We start from the raw sequence: 17,066 nt of genomic DNA, 5'->3' as shown, positions 1-17,066 counted from the left end.
CGGCCTGGTGCATTCGTCATTGTCTCTCTTCTTGTCTCCATTTCTGCCTCCTTTTTCTAGTGGCTCGTCTCCGCTGCCGTCATTTCATAAGGAGTTTGGGTGAGCCCAAGTATTCTATCTCTTGCCTAGTATTCTGTCTCCTCTGCTCCATCCTAGGGCACTTTTGCTACCATCTTGCAACAAGTGAAGCACTGTGTTAGGAGACCGGTGTAATATATTGGTCGAATCATACACCCTCTGTGCATTAATGGAATCTTGATGGCTGGAGGAAGGGAGCCCAATGCTGAAGTAGGGATCATAATCGTGACTGATGGGTGTTGAGGTCGTCCTTGCACACTGCATCTACGAAGGTCTTGTCTCGCTACATGACACATCCAAAAGCTCTACTGATTTGGTCTATATGAGGCAAGAAATACCCATCAAGGTTGGGAGGTTTGTTGGATGTAAAGGCCCTTACGCTACTCCTGTGCGCATATTACTTTACACATGTGAACTCACCCTTGTGGGTGTAAGTGTACTATACCCTAAGTATAAATACATTCGTTTATTCTTTGTGTGTACCACACTGGTACACACACCTATCTGTCGACCCTCACTCTTACACTTATTGCTCACTCAATTGATGCCGCACTTGATTGACGTGCATACTCTCTTTGCTTTTGCTCGTACTCTGCAAATTGGTATCAGAGCACGAGAATCGGCGCAAGCAATTGTGACCGACTGTCACTGCAGATAGTGCATTTGTCATCATTGTGACCAACAGGCGGTAGCTGGGATAATGCTTGCTACAGGCGTGACAGATTGGCGAGCCTGTGGAGGCTGGTCAACTCGACCGCTAACGGATTGTGGGCACCAGGCGGACTGCACGATGGGTCTGACGAACTGCTAGGACCAAGGGGACTGCACGTGATGGCCTAGGCAGCAGCTCTTGTTTCTCTCACAAGAAAAGTACATCAGCAAAGTACTTGATCGTTTTTCTATTGGCTGATGTAAGCCACTTGGTGTTCCTTTATCTCCATATCTTAAGCTTAGCAAAGCAGATTGCCCATAAGATGATAAGGCAGCCAACTCTATGAAGGATGTTCCTTATGCTTCAGCTTGTGGTTCACTTATGTATGCAATGCTTGCCACTAGACCTAACATTGCTCATGCAGTGGGAGTTGTGAGCCGATTTATGCCAAATCCTGGCAAAGCACATTGGGAAGCAGTGAAATGCATCTTATGGTACCTTAAGGGCACACAAGGAAATGTATTGTTATGGAAAGGGTACATTAGATTTGTAGGGGTATTGTGATGCAAACATGGCAGGTGACTTGGATACTCACAAGTCTACTAGTGGGCACTTTTCTTTTTTTTCTTGGCAAGTAAAATGTGGCTGATTATATTACTAAGAAAAAAGAACAGATTACATTGGAGTGCTCATGCTCAACAAACTAGCTGGAGCTGATGAAAAAAGTCACAAATACATCATGTATACAAGCCTGTCAAGGTGGTCTGCGGGGGATGGGGGCAACAAGCCATGGAGGAGGGGGGTGTATCGCCATCTGGGGTTGCCTGCCCGCATTACGAAGAACAGGTCTTGGTCGCCCCAAGTGCGCATGAAATGACATCGGAGCTCTTGAAAAGCCCTGGACTCGCCCTGCACTTGATTCCATTGGCCGTCGAGGGGGTGGATGATGGAGGTCCAGAGCTTTGCTAAGGTCACATGTATTGAAAGTCTCTCTTTGCCAAAAGCCTCCTGACAACCCGCCTTCTAGATATGCCAACTAGTAAAGCTCCCTATGATCTCCCATACCTCAGAGCGGTCTCCTGTGGGCTCCAGCACCAGGCGGATGGGTAGAGCCTCTAAACTGACCACTGCACACAACCCTGCCTTGATAATGAATATCATGTCCTACATTCCAGCCTCATACAGAAGGTGAGGGTCCTGGCTGACCGCCTGCCAGCAGAAAGCTCCCCATGAGATACATCCAAGGCTGGGTGCTATACGATAAAGGATGCGGCATGTTGCTCTCCACACGAACTGCGCCACCTCACACGACCAGAGGCAGTGCTTTGGGGTTTCCAGAGACTGTTGCGTGTAACACTTACAACCTCCCTCCTGCATTTGGGCAAGCCCGCTTCCCACTGCCAAGCCTCTACGTGCCACTAGCCATAAAAAATACGATACCCTCCTCGGCCTCCAACTATCCCATAGACAGTGCTAGAAGGTCCATTGGAAAGGCTTCGTGATACTGTGCTCTGTCCAATGCCTGCTATGTGACGGCGCCCAATCCATATCCTCTTGCATTAGTACGTGTCTACTAATCTTGGTGGTGTACTCCAGGAACCTCCGTGGCTTCTTGGTGACCGCAATGGCCGGCCATAGCAACTCTCCCGGATCCCATTCCAGCTCATCAAGTGTCCTACTCTCCCAGATCCATAGGCGCCACTCCTTGAGCTTTTGCCAAAAGATAAAAGGGTCTAGCTACCATGTCTTCCCTTGAAGGCCAATCACGCGGATCCTCTTCCATGAAAGGACAACTATCCCCTCATCTTGTTGTCCTCTGTCAAGAGCCAGACGCCCCCCCTCCTGTACGGTGAAGAAGGTCCTAGGTGGAGCGCCGCCCACTCTACTTGCCACCTGTAGGGGGATGCCTGTTGGTGAAACCCTGGCAGCCCATATCTCCCCGGGCTCTATCAGCTCTCGTATCGGGGGAGCAAGCCACTCTTGAGGTATTGCTGCGTCTATCTCCCTTCTCCTCAACTTCACTCCTCTCTGGCAGCCTGATGCTCGCTGTAGCACCTCCTCATCCACCATCCTGTACACCTCTCGCCGTGTCCTGATGGAACGAGCCGAGCCGGCCTCCCAACCAGCCCACTGGATATGGGGGTGCTCACCAATCTGTGCCTCTTCTGGGGGTTCCAAATCCCTGGCTGACGGTCTATCTCCTCGTGGCAGCCTGGGGGGCTTTGAATTAGGGCCTTACGGAGGCCTTGCCACACGCGGAGAAAGCTGCGTAGGAAAGGTGTTTTAAGGGGGGGGGGTGATCTGGGTTGACGTGAAGATCCATCTCAGGGATGGCCTCCACTCCCTGCCAAGCCTCAGTCTACAATCCTGAAGACCCTCCTACAATAGGACCTTCCAGGTCTGTCCTCTCGGTGTGAGGCCACGGACAACTAGCTTGCCCAAGAGGGCCATACTCTGATACTCTGCGTCTATGATCCCAGGCCCTCCCTCTGACCAATGCCGTGTGATGGTTGCCCATGCCACCTTGGCCCTAGAATCCTTGGAACCGTCTAACTCGGATCAAAGGAAGTTCCGCACTAGGCGGCGAACCATGCCTTATAGGCCACTGACAATAAGGTGATCGGTCTTCACTGGGAAAGCTCCAACCAGCCTTCCCCTTTGGGGAGAAGACTGATAAGGCTTGTCGAAAGACTCTCTGGTATCTGTCCTGAAGTGAAGATCTCCTGGAAGGCCATTAGTAGGGGGCCCTTTACCACTTCCCAGTAGGTAGTGCAGAAGGCCTTAGAAAGGCCATCCTCTCCTGGGCATTTTTGTGCATCATGTGTATGGAAAGCCTCCTCTAGTTCCTTCTCTGTGAAGGGGGTTAGGAGGGAGCGTCCCATCTTCTCTGTGACGAGGGACGAAATGTGATCCCATACCTACTGTCTACAACACTGTCGTCTAGCTGAGGCTGTCTCCTGGTGGAAGAGGCGCATGTAGTAGTCGGTGGCAATCTCTATTACCTTGTCTGGGCTAGAACGAGTCCTCCCATACTGATCCCGAAGGCTGTGTATCTGCTCTCCTTTGTGGTGCGAGCCAGGTGCACCGGGAAGAACTCCCTGCACACCATGTCCCCCTTCCACACCGAAAAGGTTGCTGAGGTGCGGAAAGAGAACTCCGAGCGCCTGTTCTCAATGTCAGCAATGGTTTCTCGCACTCGCACCTTGTGGGCGTGGAGGGTGGGATCCCCTGGTGCCTCCTGTAGTAATCTCTGCGTGGCTGCAAGGTCCCGCCAGAGTGCTCTCTTCTCCTCCCATCTCTGCTGCCCGGCCTGTATGGCTGCTTCTTGGCAGATTCTAGTCATCTTGGCTAGGATGTCTACAACCTCCTCTGCGATCCGATCCCTTCTACCCCACTCCCTGGTCCAAATCTGCTCTATCTGTCTCGTCACCTCCTCTCTCCTATAGATTGAGTTAGGGATTCGGCAGGATCGTGTTTCTAGGGCAGATGGTGGGGGATCAAGGGTCACGATAACTGGGCAATTATTGGACAACATAGTGCCCGCCAACTGCTCAATCTGGTGTCCACGAGAGCCTCCCCACACCCCGACATCAAAGCGGTTCAACCACTCTAGTAGGAGTCCACCTAGCCACCTAAATCCCTTAGAGAAATCCAATGACCTTTCCGTCCTGTGGAAGGCAGGGTCTCTCTAGGCATCGCATGCTCCTACTGCCAGTAGAAAGACCTCCAGTGCCTCTTGCTCCTCCCCAGCCATGCCCTGGTAGTTTCTGCCTCTGCCCTGCTAGTCCTCCAAAGCCTTGAGGTTGTTGAAGTCTCCTCCAATGATCCAGGAGTCCACCTCTGGGAGTCCATCCACGATCTCCACCCACAACCTGCTGTGTGCCCTAATCTCTGTAGGGGCATAGACATTGAGCACTCCTAGGCACAAGTTCCCAATATCCAATCTGATCCATAGAACCCTCCTTGCTACTATCGTCCCATTGTCTTGTACACAGGCGGTGAGAGTCGGGCCAATAGAGGTGTATACGCCTCCACTCCTGCGGTGGGCACCTATGGCGTGCTCCCAATAAGTGTGTGAACTACCTGGGAGTACCTTCCCTACGTGCTGGGCCTGGGTGGGAGTGAGCTTGTGCTCTTGTAGAAGTAAGATGTCAATCCGTCAAGCAAGGGCAGGCTACAGCTCTTGCCGCACAATCAACTTCTTGGAACCACGTGCCCCACTGTAGTGGAGACTATTCACATTCCAGGATGCAAGGTGTAAGCTCATGGGGAAACGTGTGATTGACTGAATTTGCATCTGTTCGATGTGGAGGCTGCTAATGAGGAGGAAAAACTATGGGGCATACAAGTACGCTTTGCCAGCGATCGGAACGGTGAACTCTAGTCTCCCATGGTAGCCCTCGGTTGGACCATAGAGGTGATAGATGCTCCGAGTGGTAGTATCAATGCATCTATTAGCCATCCATGCTGAGAGTCGTGACTCTGTACATTGGTATAAATGGGCCGCCTGTACGTGGGGCCACTCGATCACATCTTGCAGAACTCTCTGCTGTGGAGGGGCTCAAAAGATAATGCTCAAGTGTGGGACCTCGACATCGGCCCACCACTTAATGCCCATCATGCAACTAGGCCACTGCTGTGTAAATAGTGCTAGTCCTTCTTCCATCCATTGGGAGGTGTGGTCTGCCACCTGACTCTTCAGCTCCTCCTCTATCAGTGTCATCGTTGCTTCCTTTGAGTGAGAGGACTGAAGGAAAAAAGTGTAGTTTGGTCCATCCAGTGGTGCTAGTAGATGGGCCTTGCCCCTCCTTGACTTGCGAACCACAAAGATCCCCACCTCAAGAGGTAGTGAGAATGCTTCGCGCTTTGCAACTCTCAGGCAGGACTATAGGCCACTGCGTAAGAACTTCTGTGGCATCAGCTGTGTCTGTCGCGGGAAAGTGTGAGGGGCGGTAGGGGCAGATGAGCTGGTGGCTGTGTGGGAGGGGGAACACTGCTATTGCAAGGAGGATGTAGGCGTGTGTGGCTCATCACCACCTGTGGGAGGAGGGGGGGTGGGTTTGGGAGGGATTATCTGAACCGGGTGCGGATCAGGGGGGGTGCTTGGCAGGGGAGGTGGTAGGGGGGAAGAGGGGGGTCGGGAGATGGAGGGATGGTTGGAGGTATGTGACGGGTGTTGGGGGGGGGGTTTTTTGGTGGCCCTTGAAGGGGGGGGCATGGGAAATTGGGGGGGGGGGGGGGGGGGATGTGGGGGCTATGGGATCTCAGGTGAGGTAGTTTGTGGTGCAGGTGATGGATGTGGGGGACTGTGGTCCTGCCGGGTGGGGCGGGCTTTGGAGTGCTCTTCTGAGGGGGCGTCACTCGCGCTCCTGCTCCTTCCTGTGTCGAGACTGGGTCTGAGGAATTGACTGCAGTCCCCCTTGCTGTCTCCCTCTCTGTCATCTTTGGACTCATGTGAAGCCGTCAATGTCCACTTGTGGCCTCTTGATGGAGCCACCTTGGCTCCAAAACGCATACAATCTGCTGCTTGATGCCCATGCCCAAAGTTCTGGCAGCGCATGCATTGCCCTGGTTGCCCAATCAGAATGACTTGCTTCCTAAATGAGTGACCTTAAGCCTCAATCTCTAGGAACTTTGGTATGCTTTTTGTGTCTTTCACGGCCACTCGTACCTTTGGGACTCATGCAGCTGTCATTGTATCCGTGAAGGAAGTAGGAAGAACTGTGCCAAAGAGCCGTCTAAAGTTCTCCACTAACTGGTGGTGCTCTACCGCCAGTCTGGGGAAAAGTAGGGTGACTGGGTGTTTGAGAAAATTGTTGTGAAGCGCAAATGTTTCCACTGTGAAGCCGCTATACCAGGGAACCATGTGGATGACCCCCTTCGTGGAGGCATCTATGGTGAGCTCTCCACTAACCCACGGGCTACTTCCGCAAAGGTGAGTCGAACCATGAAGATCCTCGGCCCATGGGGACAGCCTCCATGATCTGCGCTATACCAATGCGCAGCGTGGAGTGGAGCCAATCCTGCAGGTGGGCCCTCGATAGGGAGTGCCCAATGACGTGAGCAAAGATCGCTATTTCTTTCAGCTCCAACTTAGTGGCCCGGACTGCCAAGAGCTGTTCCTCAGAGAGGATGATGCACAAGGTGTTTGAGTGGGGGGTACTCGTTGAATGCACTGACATCTGACCAGAGTTTTCCATTGTGCGTCCTTGTTGAGGACCTACCACTCACGCTGCTACTCTGTCGGAGGGGGGGGGGTATGTTGCTGCAGAGGAAGGGAGCAACTGGAGGGGGGAGGGTTGATGGCGAGGAGGGGGGGGGGGGGGGTGGGGAAAGCTTGTTTGCACGGTGGGGGAGGTGTTAGACACCGTTGTAGTCCAGCCTGCAACGAGGCGAATGAGTGTGTTAGGCCTATGGGATACAGCCGTGGGCCATAGTACGGGGGAAGGCGGGGGGGGGGGGGGGGGGGTGAGGGTGGAGGGGCGGGGAACCAAATCCTTAGGGAGGAGGACACAGTGCGGGTTCAGGCGGGGGAGGGTTTTTCGAGGTGGAGGCGATTAGTGGCGTGATTGAGGCAGGGCAGGCAAGGCGTGCAAGGGAGCAGAAAGTGTGGCGTTGAGTGGGAGCGAACGGGGCGGGGTTGTGCTGGGGGGAGACGGGGGGGGTGTCCGTGTTGTGGGGAGGGGTCGTGCGGGGGGGAGACGGCACAGAAGACGGAGGAGGGGTCGCGCTGGGGGGAGATGGGGGAGAGGTGGCATAGAAGGCGGGGAACTAGCGGCGCAAAGGCGCACACCACAGGACAATGGGGGGTGCATTGGTTTGATGTCGGGGCCGAGAGAGCAATGGTGCGTTGGTAGGAGCACTAAAAAATAAAAATAGTTGGTACATTTTTACCTTGATTGGTGGGGCAATTTCTTGGTGCTCTAGATTGCAAAGGATAGTAGCACTTTCTACCATTGAGGCTGAATATATTTCAGCCACCACTGAAGCTTTGAAAGAAGCTGTTTGGCTTGGTCGTTTGGTGAAGGATTTTGGGCTGCCTGCGGAAACACATGTACGTCGATGTGATAGCCAGAGTGCTATATGCCTGGCTAAGAATGCCACGTTTCATGCATGTACCAAACATATTGATGTCAGGTATCATTTCATCAGAGAGGTTCTTGATGATGGTCTAGTCACACTGAGTAAGATCAAAATACAGGATAACCTTGCAGATGTTCTCACTAAAATCCTTGCAAAAGCTCAACATGAGCATTGCATTCGACTAGTGGGAGTTGGTTAAAGGTTCGCTTAGGACCTTTAAGTGGGAGGTGGTTGGGTCTAAAGGCCCTTTACGCTACTTCTGTGTATATATTACTTTACACATGTGAACTTACCCTTGCGGGTGTAAGTGTACCGTACCCTAAGTATAAATACATTCTTTTATTCTTTGTGTACCACATTGGCACATACCTATTTGTCAACTCTCTCTCACACTCACTCACTATTCACTGAACTGCTGTTGCACCTCGATCGACATGTGTACTCTCTTTGCTTCCGCTCGTACTCTGCAAGGTTTACGTGATAGTCGTGCCATGTCCAAGAGTGGAATAATCCTTGCTCTCAATCCATCTATGAAAGAAGGCAATTGCAGCTCGGACATCGAATGGGCTACTAGTAAACATTGCTGTAGATTGCTCTGGTGTGCTAAAGCTGACTCGGAAACACCATTTTGCCAATGGGGTTACCTTTGCAACTCTCATTGGAGTTCTTGTGAGAGCTGCATGTATCATGTCTTTTAGTGCGTGTATCGGTGGTTGGTCAACCACCAATTGGCATGCCAAAGATGGCGCCTCCTAGGCCGCTACTATATCTCTAGTGTTAAATACCATAATTCTAGTTTTCCCAAGGTTCATCTTAAGGTCTCTATCTTTGCAAAAAGTTGATAATGCATCCAATTGTCTTTTAGTCCCTTAAGTGAGTTAGATATAAGTACAATATCTTCTACATAAAGCAGTAATGGTATTAGCACTCCAGCTAGGCTTGCTGCGATCCCACCAGTTCTGGCCACATATTCTGAGATTTCATCTATGTACAGCCCAAATAGTGTTGGTGAAAGTGAGCAACCTTGTCTTACCCCAATGGTGCTATTGACTGTATCTTGCCCTCAGGTGTTTCTACTCTGCTTGTCATTCTCTCATATAAGGCATAGATACTCCATTGTATCTGTACGGGCACATCAATGTCTTGTATGCTTCTCATGAGTCTAGCACATGGCATTGTGTCAAAGGCCGTGCGAAAGTCCACAAAATAACAATAGATCTTTTTCTTGAATGCCTTGCCTTCTTTGATGATTGCCCTCAATGTAAAGATATGGTCTAGAGTTGTATATCCCCTCTTGAAACCAGCCTGGCTTTTTGATCTCAGGCCATGGATCTCAGCCCATTCACTCAATACTTGTTCCACAATAGAGCCATATATTTTGGTGAACACATGCCCAATCATGATAGTTTGATAGTTACTAAGTAGCGTGGGGTCTCTAGTCTTAAAGAGCGGCACAATAGTATGGTCTGACTGGCTGGTTGGAAATCCCTCACAGACTGCCCTATTAAAGATGTGAGCCAGCGCTGGTGCCGAGATATCACAAGTATGCGTGAAGTGTTCTGCCACTAAATCATCATGGTCTTGGGCTTTCCCATTTTTCAGTTTCCATAGGGCATTCCTCACTTTTTTTTCTGTGAAAAATATACAATTTGCTGGTCTTGAGGTTGAGGGGAGTGGCATAGGCTCTTGGCCAAAAAGAATTTAATGACAAACACTGAGTGAGACACCCATCAAATGATCCATATATCAATACCAGTTATTTGAACACAAACCCGATCTTATAGATAGGCAAACCATTGCATACAAGGTTAGCCATACTTGCACACTTGCCTTTATAAGTTAGATGCATGCATACTGGAGATTGCACACCTTGAGATAGCAGAATTGAAGGTGGACTACCTGGGTGGCAACCTAATTTGGAACCAGCGGAGATCCCATTTCAGGCGAGACATTGAGGTTTAAATTGCAACCTCATGGGTCAATGTCCGAGATATGATCAAATTTACAATTTCAAATATTTCTCCAGCCAAGGGTTCCACTTAGTTCTGTGTCCTCATGGTTCAAATTTGGACTTTGCACAAATATATGGGATTTGTGTGCATTTGTTGGACTGTGAGGTGGTAAATTTATAATTTTTAAAAATGGGGCAAATAACTCAATGATTTTACTCTTCAAACTAGGAAAGGACTTGTTATAGAAGAGATTTTAAATTCTTTTTCGAAACTTTTGTATTTATAGTTCTGTTTTGTTTTTCTGCTTTTGGATGTGGTAATTGCTCTTACAGGTTAGCCTGTCTCAATATGATCTCTTAAAAGTGTATCTGCCATAGACTTTGTTAGAATGCACAGCGGAACTTTAGAATGATGGTTTTTTACTGATATGGAACTCACACTTTATACCAAGCCTATGTAACAGCAAGACATGATTTCAAACTAGGAACTGTATGATGTGAAAAAATCAAATACATTATTAGGTTTTGCAACTATAGATCTTTTTTTTTTGTGTTTAAGTTTTTTAAGCACTCTCTTTTTAGGGACTTCCTTCCCCAGCAGGCCCAGCTCAACATGCAGAATGTCTAAAAGCTATGAGAGGAGTGGCTTTTGCTCTTGCTGAGAGGGCTTCTAGAGGCGATCAGACTGGGGAGGTTTGCCATTGGGCCGATGGCTATCATCTTAATGTTCGAATATATGAGAGGCTGCTGTGCAGTGTCTTTGACATATTGGATGAAGGAAAGCTTGTTGAGGTGCACTCTTCCTTCTAAAGTTCTGGTCATATTGGCAATGTTGGGTTTGTCAAATGGTAGATGTTTATTTGTCAAGGTTTACATGAGGTATGACTAGATGATGAACTTCACTGTTCTGTAGGAAGCAGAAGAGATTATGGGGCTTTTAAAATCCACTTGGCGGATTCTAGGCATCACTCAAACCATCCATGACATATGCTACACTTGGGTGCTCTTCCGACAGGTGAGAACCTTGGAATTGCTGATGTATTTTGTTTCTGGAATGATGATAATACTACATGTTTTTGATCCACTCAAGTATCATTATCAGATTGTTAATATGTACTTAATCAAAGCTATGGTCAACAGATTGGCTAACTTGAGCATGGAGTAGATTGCATATTAATGACATATTTTAGTATGTGATACTAAGTAGGTATATGTATTTGAAGGAAATACTTGAGTTTCTTTCAAATAGGAGTACCACTTAAGAAATGACTAGAAGTTAAAACTGGGAGGGTTTAAGGTTGTTACTGCAAACTACTTTTGAAGATTAACTCCAACTTATACACCATTTGGAAAGCTGCATGAATTTGATGGCATTGCATGATCTTAGAAAAAGCCACTTGGAGCAGTTGAAGGCATAGGGGTGCCCATGACCTCACATAGGTAGAGGTACACTAGGAGCTCCTAGGGTGATGGGAACAAACTCTCCTGCTGGCTGTTAGTTTCAACTATTTCAGTAACTTGCACTTGATCTCCTTAACTTATCCGATGGGGCATCCTTTTTTAAAAAGAAAAGGAAATTCTAAGAAAAATGCCTGGGAAAGAATCCTATCAGGCATTCCTTTCTTTTCCTGAATGAGTGTATATTAATGTATGAAATGTTTACATCAGGCCTTCAGGACATCCAAAACAGAAAGTATACAAGTCTTGCATCAAGCCTTGTGGCCAACCATGAAAATCCTATGATACACAAGTCAAAGCTGAACAACTAGTATAAAATAAGACACAAATGTCATGTAGGCTGCAGAATTGGAGTAGAGTGAACAATATCCAGCCAAGGAGTAGCCACATCAGGGAGGACCACATCCGCTGAAACCATGGAAGAAATTTGCCATAAGAGTAATCCTCAAACATGGGCCATATGACTATGGATACCTGAGACCAAATAAAAAATAAAGGCATTACGGGTACACCAAATGTGCAAGAGAGCTGTCCATCTAAGAAATTGGAAAAGGAGGTATAATTTGAGTGCAAAGAAGACAATGAAGTCATCTTGCCCAAGACTCAAGAACGGATGGGCATCTGTTGCTGGGTTAAGGTCCACAACACCAGATACAACACTCCAAATTTGTCTAGTTAGAGGGCAAGATATAAAGAGATGAAGTGGTGTCTCATCACAAGTAGTGCAAAAGATACAATGGCCTTGTGAGATCTTGCAGGCACCTAGGACATCCCCAGTAGGAAGACCATCGATAAGCAGCCTCCACTCAAAAGTTTTGCTTTATGGAATCTTGGACCTCCACAATTGAATAAATCTATCCTGCCACTTTTCTCTACTATCTTGGGCGCGCCAAACTTTATTTACTTTCTCAGTGACCCATTGGTTGACCTCTACCATCTTGTGGTAAATCCGATTAGTTGTCCTCTTTTGAAAATCATTCGGTTTCACAAACATCCAATCCTGCCAAGGTAAAGCAAGCTAGAAAGTAGGTAATGGATAATACTGCTGAAGCTGGTCTTGTAGGGTGGATTAGATCTGACTATAGCCTCTAGGCACCCAAAAGTGTTGGTGTATGCGTAGGGAAGAATAGAGCTGCCCAGGAATGATAGCATGATGTATAGATTGCAGCCCCAAGCAAGCCATCCTATTAAATTTATCTTGTTGCAAATCTTTATCTTGCCAATGAAGTAGCCTAGATGTGGCCAACACATCTGATTGTAATGGTTTAGTCTCCATTTGGAGATCAGGAGGACGGCAAATTGTAAGACGAAGTATCTCTTGCGAGAAAGCAATCTAATGAGTTAGAAGAAATGATTGCGACAATTTAAGAGACCTTGTAGAATTCAGCACATGCCACCAAGATGCTCGGATAACTGTGTGACCATGGGAGATACTAGTCTCCTCGATCAAGAACTTCGCAACATCAGTCCAAGGACAACTTTGCACACAAAGGGCTTTGCAGAAGCACCATTCTCAGAGCTATCATATGGAGGTTAACATCTAATAAAGTAGCTCCTCCCAACTGTTTTGGAGTAGTAATATGTTGCTAAGATATCCACACTTGACCCAAATGATTGCCTTTCTTTTTCCATGACATAAAACGGATAGGTTGTACCAATTTCAAGAGAGACTTCTTGGTCCAAGAAAGTAGGGATAGGAAATAAGAGACCATACTAATCATGATAGATTGTGCTACTTTGAGCCGTATATGATAAGGCTAGCGTTGAGATTTCCAATACATAAACTTGTCATGAATTCTGGAAAACATCCAATCAAGTTGTGCTCGAGGAGGAACTTCCACACCAATGGAATATCAGAAGTGCTGCATAATATCTCCTTTGGAAACAACAGCTCCTTGTGAGCCCAATTCTTGTAAATCTGTCTCCATACAAGGGATCATTGTTGATTTTTGAGCATTAACACTAAGGCTTGAGGCCAAACCAAACAAACTCCAAACTGCCATTGCCCGATTGACATTAGTTCTATCAGCCTTAAGAAACATAAAGGAATCATCTGAGGCCCAAACATTGAGAGCGGGCAAAGATAAACCAATAATCTCCCCATCCTTAGCCAACGGATCCAGCAAAGAAAGCATGGGGTGAGTGAACAATTCAAACAATAAAGGACTAAGAGGGTATCCTTGATAAAGAGAACGAGATAAAGCAATCTCTTCTGTCACTCTGCTATTAGGCACACATGTGCCAGTACATCCTGACTGATGGTGTCAATAAGGGAACTCATGTGGGGACCAAAGCCCATGGTAGATATCAATTGCCACATAAAGGACCAACTAACATGATCAAAAGCCTTTTCAATATTTGACTAGATCTTCAAAATACTATGCATGATGGCATGTCCCTTAATGAACCCATATTGGCGGGGATGAATCAACTGTGGAAGCATCCAAACAGGCCAAGGATTTGAACTTAGCATATTCCTTCTCTTGTAGAGCTTGAACTTTGTATTTTAGCCATTCAGAATATGTGGCCAAATCATCGGAGTTGTCCCTAGCTTGTTGCATACTAAGTGAATGTCCCAACAAAAAGTGCAAATACTGCATTTCAGCATGAAAAATAGAGGCATGCCGAATACCATACTGTTTGGACAAGGTACGTGCATTATCCCTAAAAAGAGGCCATGTAGCAATACCCGCAGATAGAACCTACGTGCCAAACAAACCAATCAATTGTTGCATGTACCGAAAAAACTGATCATTCATTAGAAAGGAGCGATTGAAATGCAAGAGCAAGCGGGCAAGAAGAGCCTTGAAGGTATGCACCAGTCTATGAGCCATGTTCAAAAGCAAGAGGTAGTGATCCGAAAGGATGTGATGCCTCTCCACCCACGTGTCAATTTGTGCTGGAAGGAAGGAGTCACTCTGGCAAATGTACATTCTATTGAGTTGGGCCTAGGTTTTTGAACGTTGAAGACATCGGTATGTAAAACTTGAATCATAAGGATGTAACCAATGCTTGATGCCTAGGGCCATCCATTACAGAGTGAGGCAAAGTCGCCTGTTTCGTAGATACGCAAACATTGAAATTCCCCATAACAAAACCCGTATGAGCCATGGAAAGGTCTCAGACTCTATTAGGTGCATGCACACCTACCAACCACATGACCTTCGCCTCGTACATAATTTCCACCACCAAGCATCTACCTTAAACATCCTGACGAACCAAAGAAGGATATAGTGAAGACCAAATAGCCAATATAACTCTTGATTCATGAGGAACCCGGCCACTAAAAAATACCATGAACTCCTTGTAAACATATGTGGAATTGGCCATGGAGTGCTGCTTATGCTCCATCACACAAGAAACATCCCAACTATTGGTGTAGCCAACCTACCTCCTCCGATAGGGTGGTAAATAACCTGATTAAGCACTATTTATAGCAATTAACAAATTCACAAAATTGAAATGCACACTTTACCATATAATCTTGGACATTGGACACCCTATTGGCCCCAAAATTGGTGCCTCTTTTGGTATTTATTTAACTTAATTGAAGACGAAGTTGATTTACAATGGGATTTTCCCAATCCCTTTCGGTATTCCAACTCCCCTTGGTGTTCAAAATGACTAATAAGTCTTCAACCTAATTTGCCCCTTGATTCGGGTAGTCAATTGGTCTTCACCTGCTTTGATGGAGATGGAAAATGCCCCAAATTCAATGATTTGTTGGTCCTTTATTTGCAGCATGCTAAGATATAGTAATCGTGTGAGAGCATGCACTATCACATCAAGTCTAAATCCTATCTTAAAAATCCCATCTGAAAATAAGTACAATGTTGTTTAGAATTTTGCTACACTGCATCTATTTCTATGAGCCATTGACATTGACAACATACACATGTACAAGCGACTGGAGAAATTACTTGATGATGTTCTTGATATTAAAATTATGGGAGGTAACCTACATTTAATGGCAAAAGAAAGCTAGCATGGAAAATGGGTCTTTTGTCAAGTAACACAAGAATGGGTCCAAAATCTGCCAAAACAACACAAGAATATACAACATGGCTAGATATTCCTGGAAAACCATGCTACAACACATGACAAAGAATAGAGTTAGAACCCATTTTCTCGCTTGCGTTCAAAAGCTTACGATAATACACACTAAAACATACCTGAAGTACTAATTTAAATCCCCTTTTTCCACCTTGGTGCAAAACTTTGCTATAATAACCCCAGAGGTATAGTACTCGATGCTTTACTTGCCACATGCAAAGATATAGTAATCGTGTGAAAATTGCACTATCACATCAAGTCTAAATCCCATCTCAAAAATGTGTATCCAAAAACTTGTTTGATCCAAGGTCCTACAAAAGTTATAAAACAAAGAACTCCATCATGCCAACTCTATTCCAAGAAAAACCACAAAGCACTTGAATAGGCTAAAGACAACTTCAGCTTTGTTGAATCCAAGTCTTGGAGCTTCCAATTTTCGGCACGCTTTCCGAGGCTGCTGCTAAACCCTAATTTCTGCTGCAAATTAGGGTCTACAACAAAGAAATCTAAAATTTCTCAGCCTCTGGTAATCTCAATGCTGTAATCTTTAGAGCAAGGCTGTAGAAAGATGGGAGATGAGAGAGAATATTGAGGAGAGAGAAAATTCAGACTTTCTTCATGAAGAACTGAAGAAAATGTCATTTACTACTGCTACCTGTCTCAACAGCTTGTAGATGGAAAGAACTGAAGAAAATTAGTCATTTATTGTCGTTGCCCCATCTCAACAGCTTGTAGATGCTATCACTTGCTATTGATTGGTCTTCTCTTGCCATTGGATGCCTTAGAAGATCCTCCAATGGTTGCAAATCAGACCAACAGCCTCTCCTTCCTCTCTCTTGCAGGTTGAATACACTAAAAATGCCTTTCTCTAGCCTCTAAAGACGTTTTTCAGCCTTGTATGGGCATTTTTGACAAGTGGCAGCCTTCCCAAATGGTTTTTTCAGCATTATCAATAATTAAATATTAATTTTCAGTCTTTAAATATCGAAAATTAATCTAATAATTATTTTGGTGCTCTGAAAAATAATCTGACTAGCCAATAATTAAAATGGCTAGACAACTTCTATTTCCGAGTGTCTCTATGCCATCTTTAACCATCAAATTGGCCTTAGGCTCCATTAAATGCCACTTCTCTAGTGTCACCAACAACTGACACTTATGGCCAAATGAATGACCTAGGCCAACAATTGGCACTAGATACCACCAAGTACCTGTGCGGCATAACTTATAGCAACTTTTGCCTTTGACATCTTGTGATTTCCTCGGGTCCCAGGCTCGCAAATTTACTCTAACCCCATATACATCTCACATGTCCTCATGACAACCCTCCCCCTTAAGATCCTTGCAATCGGCCTCGATTGCACTGCCAAATGCATCAAAAGCAAAATAGTGGATATGAATTCCACAAGGCATCATAGTCAAGACAACATTGCGCAATGTTGCTCAACCATCCCATATGCCCAGAACATGCTGAAAATTACTAACCAATCATAATATAACATAAGACTCACAAAGAATCTCAAAAACATTGCCAGATTATTATGTAACATGTCTATTTCTCATGAGCTCAACTCATTTGGTAAAACCAAACCATAGCATAGCATAACCAAGCATAAACCATGGCTAAAACATCAATGGTATCATAACATATGTTATTGTCCATGGAAATAGATGTAAATCATTGAAAACTGAGCATAATCTGATCATAAACTAATTACTTGCTAGTTTGAGAACTGATCACAAATTGTTGTAAATGTGACCCCAAACTGATTACAGACTCATTGCAAAAAC

The 17,066-nt window shown here is 46.1% G+C and overlaps 1 protein-coding gene across 2 annotated transcripts in view; it reads left to right on the top strand.

Moving 5' to 3' along the window:
• The window catches only part of LOC148022880 (plant/protein (DUF810)), a 199,907-nt gene that overhangs the window by 77,600 nt on the left and 105,241 nt on the right, over positions 1-17,066 (top strand). For both annotated transcript variants that reach the window (XM_087695818.1, XM_087695820.1), the window contains 2 exons: positions 10,347-10,556; positions 10,678-10,779. In XM_087695818.1, the coding sequence (XP_087551944.1) occupies positions 10,347-10,556; positions 10,678-10,779 (312 nt within the window). The remainder of the gene's footprint in view (positions 1-10,346; positions 10,557-10,677; positions 10,780-17,066) is intronic.

This window comes from Lygodium microphyllum, chromosome 16, assembly GCF_053477565.2.
Source record: "Lygodium microphyllum isolate KBCC chromosome 16, Lygodium_microphyllum_v1.1.10, whole genome shotgun sequence".
Lineage (NCBI taxonomy): Eukaryota > Viridiplantae > Streptophyta > Polypodiopsida > Schizaeales > Lygodiaceae > Lygodium > Lygodium microphyllum.
This window is presented reverse-complemented; position numbering and strand designations above follow the sequence as displayed.